At 37.7% G+C, this 27,025-nt stretch overlaps 1 protein-coding gene across 6 annotated transcripts in view; it reads left to right on the forward strand.

The window, feature by feature from the left end:
- The window catches only part of LDB3 (LIM domain binding 3), a 120,883-nt gene that overhangs the window by 30,864 nt on the left and 62,994 nt on the right, over window positions 1–27,025 (forward strand). For 5 of the 6 annotated variants that reach the window (XM_040702318.2, XM_040702319.2, XM_040702320.2 and 2 more), the window contains exons 3-4: window positions 4,824–4,975; window positions 17,157–17,232. In XM_040702318.2, coding sequence (XP_040558252.1) covers window positions 4,824–4,975; window positions 17,157–17,232 — 228 coding nt within the window. Of the gene's footprint in view, window positions 1–4,823; window positions 4,976–17,156; window positions 17,233–24,700; window positions 25,108–27,025 lie in introns of all 6 variants that reach the window. The other variant, XM_015287989.4, reaches the window with a different exon arrangement.

Genomic DNA, 27,025 nt, shown 5'->3' on the forward strand with positions numbered 1-27,025 from the left:
AGACAGCCTGTTCCAGTGCCTCACCACCCTCGCTGTAAAAGACTTCTTCTTATATCTAACCCAAACCTACCCTCTTTAAGCTTGATGATACCATTTCCCCTTGTTCTATCGCAATAGACCCTGCTAAAGAGTCTGTCTTCTCCTTTCCTGTAGCTCCACTTTGGATATTGAAAGGCCACTATCAGGTCATCTCAGAGCCTTCTCTTCTCCAGGCTGAACAGCCCCAACTCTCTCAGCCTGTTCTTGTAGGAGATGTGTTCCATCCCTATGGAACATCCATGTGTGCAGGAACTTCAATTCTCCAGTACACTATGGTTCTCTCTACAATTAATCAATTTTGCTCAGCTCACTCGTTTGGCCTTGAAAGTTATAAAAGCAATCATCAAAGATAGTGGGATGCTTACTGTGTGAGATGAGTTATCTAGGCTGTTTCTTTGCTCCTGTCTCATGCCTTCTGGCAATGTGTAAGGTGAAATTATGAATTTGTCTGATGACTTACTTCAGTGAATTTCACTTATTTTCTTTGCTGTCATTTCTTGTCCAGAATTGTCTTCTGTTTTGTAAGAAAATCATTTATTTTTCCCTTAGGAGTTGTTACATATTTACTGTAGGGATAAGGGTGGGAACTTACTCATTTAAGAAACAAAACATGAAATTCCTCAATTAACTTTTTCACAATGCAGATGGGAGAGGAACTGATACCTACAGTCTAGAGGTAACTAGTTGGATTAATTTGGGTGTTCATCACTTCACTATTAGCTTCTCCACACTGAGATTTCAATATTTCCTCCTTTCAGTGGGTTATGCTTTTACAGGTAGAATGAGGTGGCTCTCCTGCTGCTCTCAGGCACTGTGAGCCTCAGTGCTTAAGAAGGTTGTGAAGATTTGCTGGAAACATCTATATAAAATGGTGGTAAAAAGAGGGAGACTTCAAATGCTGCTTTCTGCAGACTTTATTTTCCAGTGATCCTTAGAGTCTGTCCATTCCTTTTCTTGTAGAAATAAGTGTTACATTCCCTGTAACTGGTAGTTTGTCCTGTCTCTGAATTTCAGCTGAACTGTGGAACTGAATGTTTCCTTGTATTATTTTCTTCTTTTATACATATCCAGAGGTGAAGAGGGTATTTGTTTCCAGTGCCTTAGCATATTTCTAGTGCTAGTGAAACATCTTCTTAAATAAGAATTGGAAGGTGTAATGTGTTGATTTGAGGGCTGGGGTCAGGAAGAGGGCAGACATAGTTGAAGTCCTAGGAAAAGAAGAGGCCCTGACCAATGCTGCAAGCTGCTGTATTAGCACCTTCTCACTTGTGTAGGCCTCTGTATGTATTTTTGTCTGTCTGTAAATTAGGAATTCCTTGTGGTAAGGAAGCTATGTCCATCTCTCTGTTTATACAAGCATTCCCGATAGTATTTTAACACTCAGTCACTGAAATGCTGCCTGATCCTGCCTCTCCCCCTTTGGAGTGGAGCTGAGGAGCCTTGCAAGGAAACGCATCTTGCTCTCAAGGTGGTGCAGCAGCTGCACTTTGTATTCCACCTCCCGGAGCTCCTGCGAGGTGGTCCTTACTCTGAACCCAGTGCAGACTTTTTTGGGGGGCACAGTTGTCACTGCTGTGCTATATATTTACCCAGTATACAACTCTCCTCACAACAGAGTGTAGTAAGAATTCTCTATAGTGCCTTCAAGGAAATGTGATACCGTTAGCCTGCCCTCGGGTTTTAAGCAGGGGATATTGGAAGTCAGATGTCTATCTTTTTGGAAACTTCTGAGAGCTTGAGCAAGTGTTTCTGTGCTTTACTGAGAGATGAGAAATATACTTTACTTTCCAACATGACGTCTGTTCTTGAGCTTGGGGTGCTAAAGAAATGCAATTAAAATTAGGTCTTACTGTCAGTGGTATCCTGGTTTCTTTTGGTATTTGTTTTTTTATTATTATTTTACTTTGTTCTAATCAATTGACAGATATTATAGTTATACCTTGAGTCTGGGGCAAATATCTTGCTGTGACCCTTGCAAAACCTGGCAACTGAAAGCTGTGCTTTCTAGAGCAAATGAGTTAAGACTTACAAATGTTTTCTGAAGTAGCTCTGTCTAGGTTTTACCTACTTACATTTTAAGACAAAAGCATTAGCGGACAAAATGAAAACTATTTTAACTAGACAGTATTTATATATTCAGTATTACTTTTGTAATGCTCCATTAGAGGAAAAGCTGGGATGACAATAAACTAGAATTTATGGTGTAGACAAATAGATCTGGATTTTTGCTCTAATCCTGAGGTTCAGTTGCCATTAATGCTTCATTTTAAAAATATTTTAAAAGAACATTTTAAATAGAAAGTAAGTCCTGAAGATTTCACAAAAACATTGATCTGTCTGCAACCACTTAATAAATAAACGGCTGATTAGAGCTGAATTTTCAGAGTAAGAAGCATGCCAACAGATAAACACTTTGCATTCCATTCCTTTCTGTTGGATCTTTAAAAATGGGAACAAGATAGTCTTGAAAGTGCCTTAGCACTTCAGATCTGGCTCTCCTGTATCTCCATATGTACGCTGGTATTTTGTCCCCAGCAAATCCTGAAGGTTCTCAGTGTCCTCTGTAACAGCACACTCTGGGTTTGCTTCAAAGTTTCCCAGAGTAGCCTGTTAGCTTCTAGCTAAAATAGGTATAATTCGGTATTTGGATATGGATATTTCATAGAGATTTTTAGAGTTTAACAGTGCCTCCTATGTAAAGCTACAGGGAAACAAGTAATCTATGTAGTATTTTTCTTAGCTAGTGGGAAGAATTGGGGAAATATTAATTCTCTCCTGATACAATTCTGAATGATATAATGAACTGGATCCATACTCGCTAGTCCTGCATAGGCTCTCACATCTGTCTGTGAAACTGGAACAACCTGATTTTTAGAGGGTAGGTGACATCAATGCTGTGCTGGCCCATAAAATGGGAACTAGAACAGTAGAGCTGTACGAATGAATCCAGCACAGTTTGTTGCTATTGTTATACTTAGATGAAGATATTGCTACGAATTCCTTTCATTATAAAATAAAGGAACCCTGATTTATAAGCCATGACTGTGATGTTCATCACTTTATTTCTATAACTCTTCTGTGGCTCTGAGCCTCAGGCAGGCTGATGCAATGGCTATAGTTTAAAAATTCAAGTTTGCCCAGGAATTTTTGTTTTACAGGTTTTACTGACCAACACATTTATCATTTTGGTAGTGTTTCCTTAAAACATGTTCAGCAGAAAATATCCCATTAGTTAGTGAAACCAGCATGATTATCTCTTCCCTCTAAATTTGTCTCTAATACTATGTCAGTTGTAGTTAACTACAGTATGTTTATATTTTATTTTATAACATCTAATTTTTGATCTGGAAGAAGTAGGAATCAAAAACTGATAGAAGTCAATGTGTTTCACCCTGGAATAGGGACGTAGGAATGTTACACATGGGAATTTCACCTTACAATCAGACATTGTTTATGCTTACTATGTACTGAAGGAACAAGAGTTGACAACTGCAGAATTGGTTGTAGCACTTTATATTATCCTTGGTGTGGTGGTGGTGGTGTTTTGTTTTTTTTTTTTAAGTGAGCAAATTAAGGAAGTGGGTATCTTAAAAAATATTTGCAAAGATCTGAAGCTTATATCTGTACCTTATAAATATTGAGTGCAGAGAACAAAGGAAAAATCTGATGTGCTCCCTGAAAGCTGGTTGAAGGTATCTGAAGGCTCTTCTCTAGTTGGAGTTCAATAATGGAGTGAAATTTCATACATGGGAACTGTTGAGTCATGGCCTGAACCACTGACTGAGCACCTGGGGAAAGTACTCAGTCCTTTCAGCCCTGGGAACACAGGTGAAGGCAATTCAGCTGTGTGACCAGAAGGGGTGGAGGCTGGCTGCACCTCTCTTAGACCCCATTTAAGGGCTGACAGCCATTGGGGAAGGATCTCTGGTTGGAGATTTCTCTCTTGTGGAGTTTCTCTTGTGAGCCTAGATCTTCAGAGATGGGTGAGCACTTATCCTTTTTCTTTGCAACACCTTTCTGTTGTTAGTCCCTTTGTCATTACACCTCCTCTATCACCATTCCACTGCACTGATCTTCCTGATTGTTATAGCTGCAGTGTATCGATGTCACCCAGATGCACCTGAGAGGGCTATGTAAAATGCAGGTCAGCATATTGCCTGCTTGAAGAAGCCACGTTCCTAGGGGCATCTGGAGCTAACACAGTGTGATGACGTAGTGAGGAACCAGAATTTCTGAACTGTTGTTGCAGTAGTTGGATTTGCAGTTGGAGTATTCTAGTTTATTTCTAAAAGTGCTTACCTTTTACCTATTTATTTTTGGATTGCCAGGTGCAACAGGCTGATGGAGGTTATGTTGAGTATGTAGTGGTGTCTTGGTAATGGAACTGTAGTTTTACATGTGTAAAAGTAAAGCAGAAAAATTTTCTATGAAGCTCACTATAGGGAAATGAAGTATGTCCAAGGTCCCTCACATGTATTCATTTTCTATCAGATCAGTGTAATTAATTAGTTTGGGAAAAATGACTTTTAGGAGGAAAAATACAATTAAGACATGCAACAGATTGTGGCTTCTTAGTAATAAGTAGGCAGTATCCTGGACATTTGCAGAAGTGTGAGTTAAGTGTATTTGTTTAATTTCCATAAATTTTGTTGTTCTACATGTACACTAACAAAGTAATTACATCAGTTGAGGAACATTTTGTTACAATTCTGGACAGGTTCTGTAGAAGTAATCTATGCACAGAATGACTTACAAGACTTTTTTTCTTTTCTTCTCCCATACAGATCACCCCTGGCAGCAAGGCAGCACAGTCACAGATGAATCAAGGGGACCTTGTGGTAGCCATTGATGGAGTCAATACTGACAGCATGACTCACTTAGAGGCTCAGAACAAGATCAAGTCAGCCAATTACAACCTGAGCCTCACTCTTCAGAAGTATGTTGATATATGTTAAAATCTTTGCGTTCCCAAGGGTGTCCTCTGAAACCCATGACTAAGGACTATGTTTCATCTTTACCTGTTAAATTTATTTGAAGTGTCTAATGTATAGATATGAGGTGGACAGCTAAAATCTGTAGTGATTCTTGTAGCAAGTAGCATTTATTTTTATAGATATCAAAATGGCTTATATGCTATATGAATCTGTGTTGAATTTAGCCAACCAAATACAGGTTTAATTCCTTATTCATTCACGCTCCTGATAAAAGTAAGTCCAACAGTGATGTTTCTTTTACATATTTCCATGTGAACACACACACTTTTGGTTAATATATGAATGACTGTTTTAGAAACAACTATTGTAAGTGTTCTGATTCCATGGGTTGAATCTGTCATCCCCAGAGTGAGAATTTTTATTAATGATTTGGCACCTGTGAGTGTGAAAGTGACCCCTCTGCATCTGGTAGGATAAAACAAGGTTTAGCTTTGTTGCAGGAAAGGAAAACATTTGAACACGAAAAGGGGAAACTTCCTCACAGAAATGTGATAGAAGGCAGTTCTAAAGTTGGAAGTTGTTGAGGCCTTACAGTATTTTAAAAACATAAGGCATTATCCTGGATGTGTGTAGTTGAATCCTCATTCTATGACCCACACCAGCATTTTTTGTCTAATTCAATGTATTGTAGTGATAGGGAGATGCATATGGCATCTTTTGAAAGATTGTCTAAATTCTTTTGAGTTACTTACAAGTTGAAGAAAATCCTTTCTGATAATTTATTGTAGATCTCCTGTTTGCTTTTCTATTGGATTCTTATGTTTCACATCTACATTAGATATCTCAACAAAAACAATTTTACAAAATACTGCATTGGTGAGAGAAAGGCTAGTTAACACAAAATATTGGGTCAGTCACTAGTGATGAAGTGGACAGAAAAAGTCTACTTTCTGTACAGATTGAGATGGGACACTCAATTATCTGATGTGCATTAAAGTCTGAAAACATGGAATCCTTTCAAATGGAAAAGGCATATATGTGCGTTAGCAATTGACTGTAGTGATAGGAAAACTGAAGCTGTAAATTTCAGTGGTCTTGGACATCGGTGTCTAGTGGTCACATGGCTCTACAAAATATTTATTAAGATCATGGAATTCCTTACCAGAGGATCTATGGCTTGATTCGTTGTTGTAGCTCTGGAATCAATGCAAACTTGCTTGTTTAGTCTATAATGCCAAGGAAAAAGCAATGGAACATGAAATCTAGATATAAGCACTCTGAGACCAAAAGCTATTTACTTATCTAATGGCTATTGGCTCTCAAGAGCGATGGCCTTTCCTTTTATTGATCCTGACTGTGAAAGTTTCATGAGTGTTGTTTATATCCTGACAGTTCAGATAGTGTTTGCTGCTACTCACTTTGATTATCACACTTAAATTCCCCTTGGAGTTTCTTTTTCAGGGTGAAGAACTGGTTCTTTTTTGTTTGATTTTCAAGAAAAATGTACATAGTGTCAGCACTTGTGCAGGATATCAAATTGCAAGACATCAAATGTAGCAGAAGGGAAGCATTAATAATGCTCATTTGTCCTGTCCTACTCTAAACAAAGAGTCTGCACTTCTCTGGCTATATGAACTTAGTTTTTCTTCAAGTACCATCAATTTGCACTGCTCAGTGTACACTATCATAGCTCTTCAGTGAGAGTTTTGTGTGGAGTGCTGGCCTGAGTTTGTCATGCAGATCTCATTATAGGTTCAGGAAACTGCAGATATCAAGTGTTTTCTGATCACTTACTTCCCTAACCTTGCTGTTAAAGTTGCCTTTTACCACCTCGCCTAGGTATGCTTTCACTGGACCTTCACAAAACTCTGTCAATATCATGGGATTTCTTGGATGGAGATCTTGACAGTTGTGCCAGGGGTTTGATCAGGTAGTCAGAATTCAGACTTTCAATGAAATGCTGCATTTTCCAAATGCTCATTGTCAATTTTTGGCTGCTTAGCTCTCCAGATCCTGCAGTGTACTTCCTGTGCTGTAGACAATGCTATGGAAGGCTATGATCATACTCGGTAATGAACTGCCGTGGAAAAAGAAACTGCTTCTAATCTTTTTGTGCCTTACTGGAGATCAGTTCTCAGTCATTTTACAGTATCTGTTTCTGATCCGTCACTTGAGCTGCACAGCTGCCCTCAGGCATTTTAGTCCCAGGCCAGTCAAAGTTCATCTTCAACTGGCTGGCTGTCCCACAGAAACTGGGGCATCTGCTTATTGTCCTGCTGCATTCAGTTCACAGATGAAAAATGAAATGCATGCAAAATCTATTTTTAATTGATACAAATGGATTTCTTTTTAAAATTCACATTAAATACAATGTGTGAGTACGGTATTATTTGTCAACATGTTTCACTGGAGCATCCACAGTATTCATTTGATCTTAAGTCGAGGAATCTGATCAGCCTCCTTGGAAAGGATTCACCAAATGTACTGACTAAGTTTTGGAAAATGCTGTAACATGAGCATACATCATTCTGCTGGCATAGGCATTCCTGTGACACCCGAAGATGCCTGCTTTGGTGTCACCATGAGTTGCTGCAGAGGAGCAGGGAAGGTGCAGGCCTTCTCTGCCTGGTATGCATTTACACAACATCCCCCCTTCCAGGGTAAGCCAATGTTGGTATACAGTTGACTGCCTTTTGCTGGCAAATCAGGAGCTAAATAATCCTTTTTAGTCGTGAAATGGAAAGTAGCAGTTGCAAAACTATGAGAGATTTATGGTAAATATTTAAAAGCTTTCCTTTCCTTGTGCAGCACCAGAAGATGGCTGATCCTGCAGTATTTATTTCAGGCCTACCATAAATAAAGCATGTGGTGACAGCAAACTGCAAGCAAAGGAAATTCAAAGGTTATTGTAAACTGCTTTCTTTTGTCTGAAGCTGCAAATAGTAAACAATTCTGTGCATGTTTTAGGTCTGCTTATGGGCATATTTTTAAATCAGAACCAGATTTAGGCTGGGTTTATGCTTGAAAAAGAATTAGAAGAGTAAATATTTCAGTTTAAGAGTAAAATTTCTGTAGGCAATTCTCCTGAAAGCACAGGCTAAAATAGTGATACTCCAACTATTCAATAGAAACATTGCCAAAAAGCATTGTAGGAAGTGATTAGTAAAAAGAGACAGAAAACGAAAGTTTGGTTTTGGAACTTTTTCTCCTCTTTCTTGGATGATTTTATGACATTCATTAGACTAATAATGCTTTCATTCAGGGACTGCTTATGTATAGATGGAGAATCTGTTCCCATGCAAAAGTGACTTTTTTACTTTTTTGAAAGGAACGCTAATGCTAGTGGTAATTTGTTAGTGCTTGTGTACTGCTTTGTGAATGCCTCTCCTTAAATCCATTCTTGGGGTAGCTAAGTTCTTCCTGGTCATTACTGCTTTTCTACTGCAGTCTTTACGGAAACTGAATTCCTGGTGCCAAATGACTGCTCCTTTGATGAGACTACAGCAATGCTTCCATAGCTCAGGAGTACCACTTGGGACTCAATAGCGTGTCCTCAGCCTCTCCTCAAAGGATGGTTCCTCAGTTGGGAAGTGCATGTACCTATGTTCAGGAAAGGTATTATAAATTCTACTTTTGGCAAGATAAGGATAGCTGAGTAGACAGATGCTTATGTGCCTTACTTAATCACAGTGTGTGTGTGTAAATTGAAGACTTTAATCACATCAGTAGAAAAAAGGAAAGCAACAATAATGAGTATGATGTGACACTGATTACTTGCTTAGAAATTTGACTCTAGAACTACTTAGAGCCATTTATCCTCAACATCCAGGGTTTCTTCCCCAGATTTCCGATGAGACCGTGTGCTTAGTGCATTAAAGAAAACATTTGTTTAGGAAAGTTAACATGCATTATTGTGAGCTCTGTAATAGAGGTGAATCTCATATACTCAGTTGTCCCTGTGTGCAGATATGAGAGGATGGTAGCATTTGTTTCTGAATGTTAGGCTGGTATCTGGACGAGACTATGAGTTACCATCTTGGAGAAGTTAACATTTAATACTTTAGAAAGTGATGAGCTTTTTCCATGGAAAATGAAATAAAAATGTCAGTCATTGCAGTGAATATAGATATATTCCCTACACGAGCAGGTTGAGTGGATTGCTATTTACACGCATTGCATAAAGTGTTCCTGTTAGTTTTAGAGCCTGGAGACTATGGATCCAAGGTTTTAAAGGGCAGTATAGTTTTCATTACAAGAAGATTTTGCTCAGGGATTAGAACTGTTGTCAGACTGCACGTGACTTCCTCCCTACATTGAAACACCAGCTTTCAGTGAAGTTAAAATCATCCTTTTATTTGTAAGAGAAAAATGCGATGGATGAGCTGAAGATAATCTCCATTTGAATTCTTATATGTATTATGCTGTACTCCGCATGGAGAAGTTATGATGGATATCACTGGCACATCTCATCCAAATCAACAGGCTTGCATAACCCAATATACATGACAGCCATAACCTTTGAAACGAATAGTTACTGGTTGCATTCTGCAACCAGGAAGTCTGTATATTACCCAAAATGTTAAGCTCACAAGAAGGTCACAATATATCAGGACTGAGACCTTTTCTTGTTGATTAATGTTGATTGGCTTAAGTGTGGATGTGCCAAAATGTAAATTACATGCTTCAAGCTAATACTTTACTTGTAAGAAGAGGAATTGAGGAGTCATTCAATTGGGTAAAATATGAATGATTTACTGGGTGAATCCTGTAATGTGTTATTTGTATATGTGAAGTTATTAGTTTCCTTTGGATCTCTTTTATTGTGATATTTCATGCACATCGCCCATTATAAAAGCTACCAGGTCTCTTTTTTTTTTTTTTTAAACCAAATCTTAATCATTGATGTCCCTGTTAAGATCAGGGACACACCAAGATGTGTTCTGCTTTGCTTTCGGGCTCTTCAGAGGTTGACCATCTTTTTGTTTCCTCTTTCTGACTGTTGTCTACTGCAGCATGGCAGTAAAGGGCACTGACGGGTGCTGGAGTGGTTTCTGCATTGTCATAAAGACAACTTCAAGCAGTACTTGAATAACAGAAGGAAGCAAATTGTTTTGACAAGCCTGGCAAGCTTCCTTAGTTAAGCAGTCTTAAAATACAGAATTAAGTTTCCAGTCAAAATCTCTCACAGTTTCTGACAGATTTAACATCAATCAGATGAGAAAAAAACGGTTGCTTAGTTTTCTTACGGCTAACCAACAGTACTTGTTGGAAGCAAACTGTTTATCCCAAAATTTCAGAGAAGTGTAAAATAATTAGAAAAAGCATCTGTTCATTATACTGCTGTCTCAACAGAGCATCTGGATCACTCACAGCCTTTCATATGTTTACACTCATGATGGAAATTGTCTTTCTGTGGAGAAGCAGAATAGAACGTGCAGTAACTTTCTGTAGGCCATCCTGCGTAGTAACAGATAAAACTGAATTTTAATTCCAAATGTAGTGGCCCTATCACAGGATCATCCTTCATCTGCAGCATAATTGGCTGGTTAGCTACTGAAAAAAAGTAATGGAATTATTATTGAGCTTGAAATTCTAAGTTAGTTGCTTTGGTGAAGAAGGCACTCTAAGTACCTAGCAGAATTAAAACAACCAAAAAACCACAAATAGCATAATGAACCTTGTAGTGATTATAGTGTGCATAGATGCATATCTTATTTGTATTTCTGTAGAGCCTTTGTTAATGTCTGTTTTGCCTAGTAAACAAGATGTAAATATATAGGTATCAGCACACTGCAAAGTAGGATGTACATCTCTGCAGGTATCTTTGAGTAGTGCTTGCAAACATGATAGCTGCTTGTTGCAAAAGCTGAAGATATTTGTGTCTGTAGAGGCACGGGAGCTTTGCCTGCACAGTAGTTACTGATTATTGTGGTGAGACAATGGTAGTGACTGTTTGGCTCTGTGTACTCCACTTCGGTTTGTGTCCTCTAAACAGTAAGGAAAAAGTGGTGAAAGAAAGGCACTGATAGAAAGCTCACTGATGTATTCTGGTTTGGAAACAGTGAATACCTAAATGAATTGAACTACAGTTAAGATCTAATTATCCACAGTCCCGAATTGTTCTTTCTGCCATATATGTCAGTTAGAAATGCTCTGAAAGCCATGCAGTATACTGTAATGTCCACATTCTGAGTTAAAGAAATTACAGGAAAAACAGGTAACTAATTTTGCATCAATAACAGCATCAGGAAATTCAAGTCATTTGTGGTCAGGATGCTCAAAGTATCTAGAGTTAGACTTGCTTTTAGCAAATGTTGAGTGACAAGGGGAAAAATAGACTTCATCTGTGTAAATAACATCATTAACAAATTTGGATTTGAACAGCACTACTTTGGACAGAACTACTGTGAGAAGTGTCTTCAGCAGAAGGCATCTATTGAGCTTTGTATTATTCTTCTGTGAAACTCCTTCCCTACTTTTTTAAAAAAGGAGATGGATTCATCATACCTTTGAGGCTTGGCTGCATTCCCTGAGTTTTTTTTTGCTGGTTCTTCAGGGTGATTCTCTACAGCAGCCCCCAGGGCTGATCTGAAATCTGCAGCTTGAATGACTTTCACCCTTAACAAAGCTGTTGGAAAGCTAAGAGCTGCAGAACTGCCCTGGAGTCTGGTGGTACTCAAATGGAGGTGATCTAAGAGTCAGATGCACTGTCTGCATTGCGAGGGAAAGTTAAACAGGAGAAATGGCTGTTTCACGTCAGATGCTCTTCAGTAAAAAATGTATAGGTAAATATTTTTTTTATGTCTGAGTCCTCAACATTCTTACTTATGTTAGTTGGGGTGAGTGAGAGAGTGACATTTCTAGTCCAAGTTAATACATACATATAAGCACTGAATAAAGACAGTGCACTTTCCTGCTCCTTGTAACAGCAGCTTTTCAATATTAGATCCTTTCACAACCTAGATGTTTTGTTCTTCCCTTCTTACACTAACAAATTATTTCATTATTTGCCTGTTCACCTTAATTACATTTCTTTTTAGCATCTGGCAGTAATTAGAAATAAATACTATCATGAAATCATGCATAATAACTACTGAATTGACAGATTTCGAGTGAGATTATATATGATTAAGCTCTGAATCCTCCCTGATTACTGTGATTCTATTTCAGTCTCTCCCTTGTGATTCTCTAACACTCTTCTCTACAGCTGAGCAATCTGAATTCTGCCCTCAGTTGCTGCTGGGGTGGGGGAATCTCAGGGCTGATACTGAGCCAACTGGGAGGCAATGGAGGCATTAATAGCCAGTTAACCCTTTCAGCAGGGTGTAGGTGCCATCCAGTGGGACAAAAGGGAGTCAAAGAGAAAACAGGAGAGTAGAATTTGATTACTGCTTCAAAATCTTTAGATATTTTCAAAACTCACAACCTCACACGTACTTTTTCTCCTGTTCCCTTTCTTTCCTTACTATAAACTCTCCAAGTTTTCTTTGCTCTTTCATCTTCTGTCCTATAGTATTTACAGCTACACTTTGCTCAAATCCCTTCTAAAAGAAACAGATATTACATACTTGCAGGCATTCTCTTCCACAGACTTTTGGATAACTGCTTACTTACAGGTGTCATTTATGAATATTTTTGTTCATATATTGCTTTGGTTATGAACAACAGGCCTGAAAAGCATAACTGCCTGTTCTGCAGTCCATCTGAGTGTAGTGCAATGCAGGGAAATAATTAACAAGTCAGTCATCCATCCAAATGCTAATATTTGCGTTACTGTTGACACAGCAAATCTGCTGATGGGGAGGTATTTATCAATTCCAATGCAGGTACAGATGTGATCTCGATAAGGTGAAACTAGGCCTCATCATAGTCCCAAAGTGATCACAATGATATACAGAATACTGTGGGTTTTGTATTTGTGATTCTCGTAGATGATGTGGAGCCTGTTTGCTAATGTCCCAGGCAGAGCTTACTGAACTTCAGCTGTGGCATCACAGGACTCGAGATTTTCCTTGCAAGACTTAGAATCAATAAGTAGCTTCTATGTATCATATTTAATTCAGTGTTTGGCTGAAGATGGGCATATTGAAGTGATGATGATGAAGAATATTTAGTCTCTCTGTTCTACTTCTGTTATTTTTTCCCCAAATTAATATTATTGCATTTAATAAATATATATCCGAAGCCCAGTTCTATAAGCTATACTCTTCATCTTGCTGTGTGACCCACTTCACTATTACTCCATTAAATTAGGAGAGAAGTAGGTAAAATGATTTCTAAATATTTTGAAGTTAATTTGTTTTACTACCTTTCTATAGACTCTCCCCCCCCCCCCCCCTTTTTTTTTTTTTACTTTTGAGACATTAAGATACTTTTTTGAGCATCTTAATCAGTGTATGATTAGATACTCACGTATAGTGAAGTGAGAACAAGAACTTAATGTAAGAATGATTTTAGCTGTCCTAAGAATCCAAGAAGTGAAGATAGACACTGACTGTTGAAGTTATAAACTACAAAAAACTGCCACAAGCATGAAAAAGAGCTATCAGCTGTTAGATCGTATCTCCTGTCTCCAAGCATGGTAGTATGCTCCCCTGAGAGTAGGGATAAGCTGTTATTGCATTACAGAACTTGAACTCCCTGGAAGCCTTTCCTTAGGCAGGCAGCTACTTTTAGTGCATATGAGTCCTGATGAACCTTTGTTGTGAGTGCAGAGGTAATAGAATTGAAGTCAAGTGCTCTTTGATTAAAGATATATTTAGGTAGATGGGAACAAATAGAAAGTTTGACAGTTATATCAACAGTACTATCAAAATTGAACTACTTTTCAAAACTAGATCCCTACTGCTTTCAAACTCCAGTAAGGCAGAGAACCTGTAGTTGGAGGCAGTGGAGGTGTATCTCCCAGTACAGGAAATACTAGGGGAGAATTCAAAAAATGCTGGAATTACATATTTAAGCTTTCTTAAGACTGAGAAACAAGCCTTTGATTTCCATTTTTTACTTTGAAACTAGGAAACAAAATGCAGACGAGTTGAAGACAAATCGATTGCTTTGACTGGAAAAAATTATCTTCCTGGAATATTTCAACATTGAATCAATAATTATCACAATCATTTGTGAAATCTGGACTTTCATCTTCCTTGTAGCCCTACAAACTAAGCGTATTCCATGAATATTTGGAATAAAATAATTTTGCAGTCAATGAATTAAAATGTAAACTGAGACAGATAGGTACAGCAGCAGCACCTTAGTGACTTGAAAAGCAGTAAAATCTAAGTTGGTGGTGGTGTTGCAGGATATGGTCTAGCAAAGGAGGGAGAAAAAAATATCCTGAACTAGCAGGATGTTTTCCCTGAGGAATGATAGCTCTTATGTAAATAATCACTTTAGAAGTACATACATTTTTCATTCCACAAATTGACTTCACCTCTTTTGCCCTTTTCTCTGATGCAAACCTGTGCCAAATTTAGCAAGCTTTATCATTCTGTTGCTAAATATCGCAGTTACAAATATCCAAGACAGAGTTATGTAGGAACACTTTTTGTTTTAAAGTAATATCTTAAAATCTCAAAGTCAGTGTGAAATAATTATCTTAGTTGGATAACACTTTGAACGGCAGAGGTAGTTTATGAGCAACATTTGAAAGAAATAAAGCTCCTTAGCATCTTCTGTGGTCAAGTAATGACTGGGAAAAACAGAGATAAAGTAAACAGCAGAATCGTAGGGGGACCCCAGGCCTGGATGCAGTACTCCAGATGAGGTCTCACAAGAGCAGAGAAGAGGTGGGCAATCACCTCCCTCACCTTGCTGGCCACCCCTCTTGATGCAGCCCAGGATAATGCAATACAAATATTTTCTAGTTACGCATTAAACTTGTTGTAGGCAGCTGTTTATTCTGCATGTAAGAGCAACAAAAAGTGTTTACACTGCTGAGCAACTTGGGCACTAGAATTCATGACCAATGGATAGAGCAGAAGGTACACTCAGTGCCCACGCTGCCTGGCTATGAGTTTGACTATGTCTAGGACCCCCTCGATAACTCCATAGAAATACCTGGGTACCAGTGGAAGGAGGATCAGAATCTCCCCTAAAACTTCGCTTATTCATAAATTTTTCCAGTCAATTTTCTGCAACTCTGTGTTCTGGGCTGGAGCTTACTTCATTTTCGTTCTCTTTTTAGGCTGTCCTTCAAGATAAGCATGCATGTCTCAAACATGAGTTATTTTTTCTCTTAGCTGAAATGGCTGGTGGAAGCACTGCTGAAGGAAGATGGGTTAATAACACATCTCTGAGGAAAGTTTGTTCAAGGCAGTTAGTGATCAGCTTTTGTCCTTGAACTCGAAGTATATCTCAGATTGTTATTTTGTCATATTATGATATATGCAATCTCTAAATATCGGTTACTAGTGCCTTTTACAGTTTTCTAGCCTCTTGCTTCAGGAATCATACAATCATACAGTGGCTTGGGTTGATAGGAACCTTAAAGAACATCTAGTTCTATCCCCCCTGCTGTGGGCAGGTTAAAAGAGTATCATAATTTCTGTTTTCCATTAAGAAATCTTCCAGTTCCTGTGAAGATGACTCATTTTTTTCATAGTTTGTTTCTTTTGTAGATATTTTATACATGGCAACCAAAGCTAAATACACAGCTCAACATGATGCTATGTTTTAATACATGGATTCTCACTATGACTGGCCCCAGCTTTTATCTTTTTCAGTTTTCTTTCTCCAATAGGTACCACCGTTAGGTATGTCATTGGAAAGAGCAACACAGCCCTCAGTAAGGAAATAACGAGCCTAAAATGGAATATCTTCCACAATTAATCTGTTATTAAGTTGTGCTATGAAAAATGAGAACCTGTATGGCTACTTAATTTTGCTGAACCAAAAGCATCTTCTATGTTTTTGTTAAAAGAATAACTATCTAATCCATCCTGATGGCCTATTGTTCTCATAGTATCAATGTTGTCTTGTAGCGTTAAGTTTCACTTCAGGTTAATCAACTACACTAGGAAACAAATTTTGCCTTCTACCAATTGTATATATGTTGTCTTTTCAGTTTTACTTTGTTCAGCATAGCTTTATTTCCCTTTTCCTACCATTCACTATTTTCCTAACATCTATAATGTCTTCCCCTATTCATTTTTTTCTAAAGCAAACAGTTCTAGACATCTTAGTTCTTGTTCTTCAGTAACAGTTTTGTGTGATTTTATGTACTTTTATTTCAATTTTGTTCCTCTGTCCTAATTACAAAATATAATTTTTATGGGTGAAATTTTGAAATACAACTCTAATCTGTAGGTTGACAATAGGACAGCAGTAACATAACTGTGATTCCTTTGATTATTTGTACTTTCTTCAGTTCATTTTCCTGTGATCCTATGTTTTCTGGGAAGATTTCAGAAGGGTATTCATTGCTATAGAAGTTCTCAAAACCTTCCCAAATAAGTCTTCACTTTCTGAGCATCATGAAGTACTTCAGTTAACATTTTAACTCTGCTTAATTGATTTTATTATATTCCAAGCAAAGGGTGGATTGTGCGCTTTGCAAATATTTTGGTAGGGTTTATTTCAGTTTTTAAAATCCTTGTGTATTCGTTAAACACAGATGGAAGGTGGTGAGTATTTGGAGTGAAGTGAAACTATTCTACTGTAGAAACTATAAATTATAATAAAAAAATAATATAAAGAAATAGACTTGTTTCTTCCTGCACAGGCATTTAAGGAGTGGTAATTGCTACATAGCTTAAGATGTTAACTAATAATCTTTTGAGGAGTTGATCTTGATATGCCTCAGTATCAAAGCATAGTCATTGCATCTTAAGACACTTCTAACTCTCATGTTCCAGACTGCTGTCCAAACGTGAGTTTATCTCCTGTTACAGCTAACTGGTATCTGTAAAAATCCAGTCATAAGATACTAGAAAATGGGTGATGCAAAGTCAAAGGCTCTTCTGTAATCACTGGCTTTTCATTGTTCAGAGAAACTAAATCAGACATTATTCTTCACATCTAAGACTTTTGCAAGTGAGAACCTGAAAAAGGCTTTATGATGACTAGAAAAAGTATTAGCTTTGCCTAATTTTCACTGCTGGTGAAGTAGCATTTTTGCAAGAAATGTAAAATTTTATCTGGAACAAAAAAAGTCCTGATTGCAAAATCTCTTTTTTTAATCCTCAGATCAAAACGTCCAGTGCCAGTTTCAACCACACCACCCAAAATTGACTCACCCAGAGCTGTAATTCCCCACCAGAAGGTATGTGACACAGTTATACTCAGCCAAAGTTAATGTTTTTATCTACCATGGTGAAGGTAAATACCTACTACTGAAAATAGCTTTTGTCCCTCCTAAATAAATAAATATTGAATGAATGCATAGGAAGCAGAACTGATGATAATGTACCTGATGATCTATATTTTGCTAGTTTCTGATTAACAGAACCAAAGCATCTAGCTGTCCTCTGATCTAATTCTGAACAACTGGAATCTGTTGTCTTCCTGACTTTCTTTTTTCATATAACCAAGCGGCTACCAAAGACGCTGGAAAATATACACTTGCTTTTGTATATTCTTGGGGAAAAATCCTTTAGACTGTGCCTCAGTGTAACTAAATCCAGACTACAATTGGAAATGCAGTGATTTGGAACACAGACATACAAGGGAGTTGAGGATTTGCATCATATTGCATTCTCGTTGCATTATTCAACAAACATCAAAATAAAAAGAGAAGTCGATTTAGTGAGTAACAGCAAATGGCAGAGGAAATGGATGGCTTGGTTTCTGTTCATAAATGTTGTTAGCTTCCATAATTTAAATGTTCATATTTGAACAATCATTCTTTGACTGTCTCTGACAAGACCTCAGATATATTTTGGAGGAACTGAGGAGTTAGGGTGCCTGACAGATGGTATACATCCTAAGGCTAAAGCACTGAGGAGGATGTTTGTATTGCTGATGAATTTAAATAAATGGAGAGGAGGTAAAATCTCCATTACTGCCATTTTATTCATTCTGCACCGGTTTCATCACAACCTTGTAACATAAGATAAGAAACATTTATGATCAAAAGACATGGGGAGCTAGGTGATCTTCTCCTACTTTAATAGTTCGAATTTCTGGTAATCTTTAATTTTTTTTTTTAAATAAACACCATACTTTCCAAATTCAAATCTTAGAAGGTTGGCATCATCCAGGTAACTACCACAGACACAAGGAAGCTAGCAAGAAGCTAGAGAACACAACTGGGGAGAGTAATTTGACTCAATTTTATTGTGCTAAATTTGAAGTGAACCTGAAAAGCTACTTATTAGTTGAGTCAGAAAAAAATGTTACTTCATTCTGGATCTTGTAATCTTTTTGATGAGGGAAGAAGAAATCAATAACTGGTCTTCCTCAGAGTTATTTCTCCTTATATCATGATTTTACAAGTTTTATGTGGGAGAAAGTTATTGGAAGACTTGCCAAACGGTACTTAGAAATTCCTAGAAGAAAAAGGGTGGATCATTCTTTCAATTAGATTGGTGTTCCAGTGCACCAGCAAAATACAGGGCAGGAAGGGGAAGAGAGCCTATCCTGGCATAGGAAACGCTTATAGCTGCTGCTGAAGGTAGCTGATTCTGAATGGGGTACAAGCAGTACTTGCAGCTGGAAAAGAGAATTTGTAGCATCTTTATTTGGAGAAGGTGACATCTATGTTAAGGCATAGCGGGGAACAGGTTTTCTAACAGTATTCAAACAGATTTTTTTGGCAGGATCTTTGGCCTAGTGGAACACACAGCAGTGGAGTGCTGGAGTTAGCAGGTCAGGAGTGACACTTATGTTTTGGAGCACAGAAGCTGCTGACCAGATATAAAAACAGGACTATTGAAAGCCAGCAGTATGTCTTCTTGGGCTAAGACTTGTATCCGTGCAATACAAAAATAATTGAAGTGGACAACAGTAATTTTAGGTGTTAAAAAGTAATAAAGGTAATGTTGAGTGCAGAAAGTGAAATTCTTCTCTGAGAATGATTTGGAAAGAAATTAAGGCATCGAACCATTGGAAAATAGGTCTCAAAATTCAGAATAAAATATCCTTAGTGACACAAACAGCAGTATGGGGATGTCACAATAAGATATGTTACAGTAAATACACTTTAAAATCAACGTTTCTTTGCTTCTCCCTATATTATTTCTGTTAACACTGTCACTGTAGAAATGAAGAGTTCTTTGACACATAGGCAAGAAGCTGCCACCTCCACATCACTGCTTGACAAGGTTTAGACTTTGATGGTTCACTTGAAATGAGTTCAGTTGCCTTACCAAAATAGCAGAAAATGACATTACAGAACAGTCATGACAGTGCTGACCTCAAACAGCAAGGGAAGTTTTTCTTACCTCTTTCTGGGTCAAGGTTAAGGCATGGCAGTGTTAGCTAAAAAAAAATTCTGCATGTGCAAGTTCAGTGTCTTATTATAAGCCATACGTTACTCTAATCAGAATGTAACTTCCACTAATTTTCAAGCATGTATTCTTTGCTATGGTCATCACTTTCTGCACTTGAGGAAAAACTAAAGATATGTTCTTTAAAAAAGATGTAAGGAAGGACAGTGGTATTTTTCTATCTATCCCATTCTCTAATTACCTTTTTGAGCTGATCAATGTTACAGATGATACAAGTTCTACAACTATAAGTATGGCTTCAGCTGTGCTGCAGGCTATTACTGAAAATAAGAGTTAAACTGCTTTGCAGTTTCAATATTTTCCTCTCTAACATGAATCTTAAACTTGAAACAGTTTTGATTTAGGATAAGTTTTAGTCAAATATTGTGCCACAGATGTAGCATAGGTGCAGGAGGAAGAGATAACTATGGCTAACAGCAAACAGCGAGAGGAGTAGGTATGAATCCAAGGACTTGAGATGAAGTCATTACCAGTCAGTGAGCTTCTGCCAACTTTTCAAGTGTACATAATACAGGTGAGGATTCAGCTCAGTGCAGTTCAAAATGGTTGACCCGAACCTTTAAGGCTAAGTGCATCGATTTAACATTTCTTCCTTTGTATAAAGATATTAAGAAAGCCTCTTTCATTGTAACAATATAACTACCCTACGGAAGACACATATTACAGAATCCCATTGAGGATCTCATAATGCTAAGGACTTGTTTCCTGACAAATTTAGGTACCTATGTGGCTAAGAGAAAATAGATGAAGGGAGGATAGGTCTCTTTAGCAAAGTATACGATGAAAGAGAAGGCTGAGCCAAAAGCTATTTGTTGAGTGTCTTTGAGCAGACTCATTTAATGCCATTGTGCCTCTATTTTTTTTTTTTCTATAAAAAGCTTAAAGTTGCACCTTTTTCTTGGGTATGCTGGGAGGTCAAATTCATTACTGTAGTCGAAGAGATGTAAAACTGTTCTCCCAGAAGTGCTAAAACCCGGAGTCGTTTATAATAAAGACTGTATGGCCACAGAAACAGACAAAAGATACTTAAGCTTTCAAAAAAAGAGGACCTGAAAAGCTGGTATTTTTCTATATAAATGTATTTCTCTCTTCTCCAATATAGAAAAGCAGAATTTGCTTTTCATAGTGATTAAATACCTGTAAGAAAAAAGAACAAATAATATTGCAGAATAGAAACTGAGCTGATTTGTAGCTTCCTTGTATTCCCAAATGTTTGAGACTCCTCTACATTGTCAGTTTTAAGCTCATTCACTGCCATTACACTGGGAAATTAAAATCCAGCTTTCCCTCACAATGCTGCAAGCCCACTGCTCAATGCCAGAGCCTCCTCTTCTGGTCGGCTGAAGAGTAGCAACAGACTGGCGTCGTAAACGTTATCTTGCTCTTCCAGCCGCAGAGATGACAACGCAGATTGGGGTGAGAGACAGTTGGGGAACAAGGGGATGCTTGTTACACTTGGCTGTGTTTCCTGAGAAGTAATGCTGAAAGCTGTGCTGATGCTCAGGACTAAGAAATCTGACCTTCAGATTTCAGAAATTGTTTTCCTGTATTGATCTGCTTTTGTGACTGAACTGAACCAGGAAAAAAAGAAAGAAAGAAAGAACAGTATTTTATTCTAAGGTATAGTCCCAGGAAGAATTTGGATGAGGAATCACAACAGCAAAGAGATAATAAGGTGATTATTGGGCAGAATATGAAAAGGAAATTATATCACTGCTCTTTTATCCACTTCGTGTTTCATCCCTTTCTCCCCAGATAAGGGAAAACACCCTATACTTGAACTACCCTGAGTAGTAACTTAAAATGGAGAATGCTAACCTGGCACTGCTGGGTTACTAGGAGCTCTAGTACTGAGTTGCTGGTATGCTACTCTTCCAGATAGAAATGGTTTGTGGGATGAAAGCAAAGGTTCATTCATGTCACAAAGCTTGGTAAATAATCATCAACCATTGTTTCTTAGGGCTGCCCTGTAATTTTCCCTTTACTTACTGTTAGTGTTCAGTAACACTAAAATAATGAAAATGAGTTCTGATTGAGGAAATATCTGGATTTTCTCTCACAAGCAGTCGTTGCATAATATAGATACTGTATAATCAGATCTATTTGCATGTCCTTTTATTACAACGTTTAGAAAGGAAGCTCATGGTAAATTTAGATAGAAGCCACTGATTTTTCAAAGTGACAAATAAATATAACTCTGTCAGATACTTTTTGTTCTCAGTCACCTCTGTACTGTTTTCATTATTTTTCCACTTTCTGCTAGCTTGTAACCTTCATTTAACCTGTGAACACAGCCTTGCGTGTTTGCCTCTTAAAAAACATTTTGAGACACAATATGTGCTTTCTATTTATTCAATAACACTTGGAAACATGCAGTAGGCCACTAGAGGCTGATGGGTTGCTGTTCCCAGTGTCACAGTATAATGACTGGAGTATGCAATTCAATTTCATTTATTAACTTTAAAAGGAATAGCACTTTATTTCTACAGCCCTGGACAGCTATTAAAGCCAGCTAAAATCTCGTGGTGTTAATTAACCAAAAAAAGTTCCAAGCTCATTTTATTGGACTTCAATATTTGATTCAAAACATCCTAGATGTATTAATGTTATAATTAATTCTCTTCCAGATGTTTAGCTTTATTGGATGGGTTAGTTATTTTACAATTAGTTATAACTAATAAGTTCATATTATCTTGGTTTTCCAAATGTACTCAACCTCCCTAAAACTTAAATATGCAATATAGGAAAATCCAAGAGGAGAAAGTAAAATATCTTAATAGTGAACCTCAGCATCAAAGTCAGTAAATAACGTTAATGGTAACCTGTACCAGCAAACATAGGGAATCAGAGGCTAAATTATTTGCAGATGTATGGTTCATGTATGGCTACGGGGAAGTGCATGTAGGACGTTAAATATGGCAAACACAGCAGTGCCAGCCCAAAGGAGGCAAAACGCCCCTGTAGGTTACCACCTGCTGCTGTCACTGAGAACAGGTGGTGAGCTCTGTCCTTTCTTCTGAGTTGTGTCCCCTTCTTTCTCCTGTCCCCCAAGCTGGACTGCAGCCTCTGGCTGGCTGGACTTCTGAACTGTGAGCGTGTGGGTACCTGGGCACCTGTTACAGCTGCAGGTCCAGAGAGAAAGATGGGAGTGATCCTCCTTCTGTAGAAAAATATGCAGAACACAATTTAGACTGGAGCCAGGATTCTAAGCTTCTCAGATAAACTTCAAGATGTTAGTTTGGGCTCTAGAGAAACCTACAAATTGCTAAGCATTAAAATATTTTGTTGGGTATCTCGGCTATAGAGTGTCTTACCCAAATTACATAATTACAGACACAAAAGAATATAATAAAGCAGCACTTTTGAAACCATTTAATTCAGTATTTTAAAATATGTGCAGGGTGAGTTGAACTCAGGATTCCAGGTTCAAAAGGCAAACATGGGAGAAATGTTAGAGTATTAGAATTTTGCTTGTCACTGAGCCTTCAGGATTTTAACTTCTGTGTTTTCCCTCCATTGTCAGAAGGGCTGTCATAATTTTATTTACTCTTCTCTAACCTCAGCTTTGACAAAAGTATTAGATATTTCAGAGTACACCATTAAATGCTAAGAGTTGTTTAAAGTCACATGAGTGAGTACCTCTGAAAACTTTTTTTTTCCTCAAACATGGAACATTTTTGCATCATAGCTCAGATCGGGTAGTTTCTTAATTGATCTTGCTAACTGTTCCTTCATGTTGCATGAGGCAACCTTCCCAAAGCTACAAATGCAAAAGGTTTTCAAAGACACTGTATGTAGAGAGCCTGACCCGCTGAACAGACATGCTAAAACACGAAGATAGTGCTTTGCTTAAATGCAAAAGGGAAACTGCAGAGTTAGGTATTGTCAAGACAAAGAGGATGACAAGCAGCATGGTAAAATGTGAGTTTGCTTTTCTATATATCCAAAGCACAAGTCGTTTTCTTATATTGTAATATTAGATAAAATAGAATAAGAAATCAGAGAGGAAAGGTATAATACACCCACCTGAAAGAGCAGTTTGTATTCCTCTTTGATAAAATTGTCCATACTGTAAGCAGGCAGCCTTCCAAAAAAAACAGAACTGCAATCACTGCACCCTGCCAGTAGCTGGAAAGAAAAGGTGGTTTAACCCAAAGTGGGCTCGGTGTGTCCTGTGAAGTGCTGAGTGCTTTCCAGTTCCAATGGTTTAGATGGTGCTACACCAGAATAAGCTTGAACTGAAGGGGAGAAACAGGGAAAGGATCTTTTAGCTAATACGAGAACAGAAGTTTTACATGCATTTTCTAAGTGATGCTGAGGTGGGTTTTTTGACAAGCATTACTTTCTTCTTTGTGTTGCAAGAAAAGCAGTATTTTTCTGTTTTGATATTACCCTTTACTTCAGTTACACTAAACTGCATTATTAGTAAATCATTTATTAAAGTGAAGCATAGTACTACCTTTTACCAGGATGAGTTTCTGTTAATACACTTCTAATTTGAGAACAAGCACAGACTTTAATGAGCATAGTTATTGTCAGGAGAGTTTACTGTGACTTTGACTGCAGTCCTAGTTAGAAACATTATCTGGAATGTAGCTGTAGGATCATACAGCTATCATCCATGTACTCATGCACACCCTCACTCAAGTGGAAATTATGCAGAAATTGTCAGAATGGGAGCATTCTGTCGGAGCAGATACCTATTCTTGAGTCCCTTTGGTCTATTTGCTAACAATGCTGCATGGCCTAATTAGCATGAACCAAAGCCTGTGAAAGCAATGCAAGGTGTGGGCTTCAATAACTTCAAGCGTACTCACAAAAAATAGAATGGTGTGGTTTAGAATAATTATGTTTTTATAATAATGAGATTGACTTTCATGTTTGTATATTATTTCAGATAATTCTGACCTTAGGATATCTTCTAAGTTTTCTTAATTATCTTAGAAACTAATAGACGGTATTGTATTTGTATACAATCATTGCTATGAAGTTGACCAATAGCAAACGCTCTCCTAATGATAAGCTTTAATTTGTTGATTAAACAAACAAACAAAGAAGATAAAAAATGCTTGAGTATGTTTTACTTCCCTGATTTTGAAACAGTGAGCTTCTTCGTTGATAATCTTCCCTGAAAGGTTGGATGCTTTGGCCCTTAATCTGTTTGTTGCTAGTATATCAATATGTTTAGAAAGCAGTGATTGCAGATGTATTATTTTTTGCATGTGTTCTATGATTGCTCTTTTCTTTTTTTTCTTTTCTTGGCCTGCATGTTTGCTACTACAGGAACCTGCTTGGGAAATCAATGGCAACAGAGCAACCTTCAGTCCTCTAACTAACACGGCGACCGGGCCTATGGGTAGTGTTTTAGCAACCAATGGAACATTTTCAGGCTACTTCAACAAGGAAGAGATCAGCTTTTCAAATAGCTCTTCTTTCTTAAAGACTACCACAGTTAGATCTTCCATGTCCTCTCAGTCTGTGACTCCCGACATTTCACCTGCAAAGAGTAATCTAGGTTCAAAACTAAGCCCTGTATTGGCTGAAGGCAATAGTCCTGTACACCAACTGAGCCCTGCAAGGCAATATAACAACCCTATTGGCCTTTACTCAGCAGAAACTCTAAGGGAAATGGCTGAGATGCATAAATTAAGTCTCAGACGAAGGGCTTCGGAAGGTGGACTTCCTACAGGGTAGGTAACGTGGTAACATATTTAATGTTTCAATAAGTTCATAGTAATATTCAAACAAGATCTTGCTGGAATATGAATGTAATAGTACCTACCCTGTTGTACATTTGTGTTGTAATCGTGATTGAGGTCTGGAACAATCTTTAAATTGTTTAGTATTCCCCCAAAATATATTTACAGTACCATTACAGAATAACTCTAGGTCTTTGGTATCTGAACTGTAATATGAATTGGCAGCAATCATCAGAGCATGAAAAGAAACACAATGACTGTAGCATCACATCAGAGCTGTGGCATTTTCAGTTTTAAAATGATGTTTGCATTCTCCTAGAAGGTAGTATCCCTACCAGCCATTATAGAAGCTGCTGTAGTAGACATCTGACTGTTTGGTACTTTCCTAAGGAGAAATTGCTTTGACCAGCAAACCTGACATGCTAGTTTACTGCAATGTCCTGCTTTAATCCCTTCCTTAATGTATTGGCCTTCTTTTGCAAAATAAGTTAAAAGTTTGTTGAATCCTCTGGTTTGAACATAATCTGTCTCATATCTGATCATTGTGTTCTTAACTTGTATGTTAAGAAGGCATAATCTGCAGATGCTCCCTACACAGTTTGACCTCAGTGTCGAGGTTTTCAATGTGTTAATATATTGCAGAGAACTGCATTATTGTTAGGTGTGTGAAGTAAGCAACTTGGACTGCAGCGTGTGATGAAAAGCAACGAGAGATGAGTTCTACTTTCTCTGCCTCATGTATTAATCTGCTATTATATTTATTTTGCTTATTTATGCTTATTTTAAAATGAAGTTTCTTAAGAATATGGGGAAAGGTGTAATTTCAACAAGAGGGAATTGTTTACATGAGAAAAAAGCAACAAATTTCAGACAATGCATTCAAGGTGTGATAATAAATGCATGCTTTCAACTCCTTTACTTCATATACCAATGAAGAACAGTTTTACTCTTTGCTAGAGTAAAATGCAAGGGTTTAAAGTTTTTGGAAAGGATATTTTATTCCTATGAAAAAAGCATGTATAAATGCTTTAGAAGGTTCTTCTGGTTCAGATAATTTATAATAACTCTTTGGAGCATTCATGATGATGATGATGTCTGGAGCATCTCCCATATGAAGAAAGGCTGAGGGACCTGGATCTGTTCAGCCTAGAGAAGGCTGAGAGGAGGTCTGATCAATGTTTATACGTAACTAAACTGCAGGATGCAATTGGATGAGGCTAAACTCCTTTCAGCAGTGTGCAGTAAAAGGACAAGGAGCAATGGCCACAAACTGGAACATAAGAAGTTCCTTGCAAATATGTGGATTAACTTCTGTACAGTGAGGGTGACAGAGCAGTGGAACAGGCTGCTCAGAAAGACTGTGGACTCTCCTTGTTTGGAGATATTCAAGACCTATTTGGATGCCTACCTGTGCAACCTACTGTAGGGAACCTCCTTTAGCAGGGGGGTTGGACTTGATCTCTAGAGTTCTCTTCTAACTCCTGCAATTCTGTAATTCAGTGATTCAGCATTTCCAATCCTAATTAACTTATCTGAAGAAATCCTACACTCTCCTTTGCATCCTGGATAATTAAGAAGGGCAATTCATATTTAAAAGAAAACAGGTTCATAGGCAAGATCAGCCAAGTATACCTCAAAATGCTTCTCATTTAGAGTTTTCTTGAGGAAAGCTAATTTCTGTTTTATTTCAAAATGCCAAGTTTTCTGAGAGTGTATCTCACTGTCTTTCTCCCACTGTCTTCACGTACCTTCTTAATGTCTGCTAGGATTTATTGAAGAGGCTGTATTTTGGATGGCTCTGCATTCTAACTGCTTATTATTTAATATAATATAATATATAAATATATATACAATATATAATATAAATATAATGTATATAGTAACAGCACAGCTGCATTCCTCACTCACT

Source organism: Gallus gallus, chromosome 6 (assembly GCF_016699485.2).
Source record: "Gallus gallus isolate bGalGal1 chromosome 6, bGalGal1.mat.broiler.GRCg7b, whole genome shotgun sequence".
Classification (NCBI taxonomy): domain Eukaryota; kingdom Metazoa; phylum Chordata; class Aves; order Galliformes; family Phasianidae; genus Gallus; species Gallus gallus.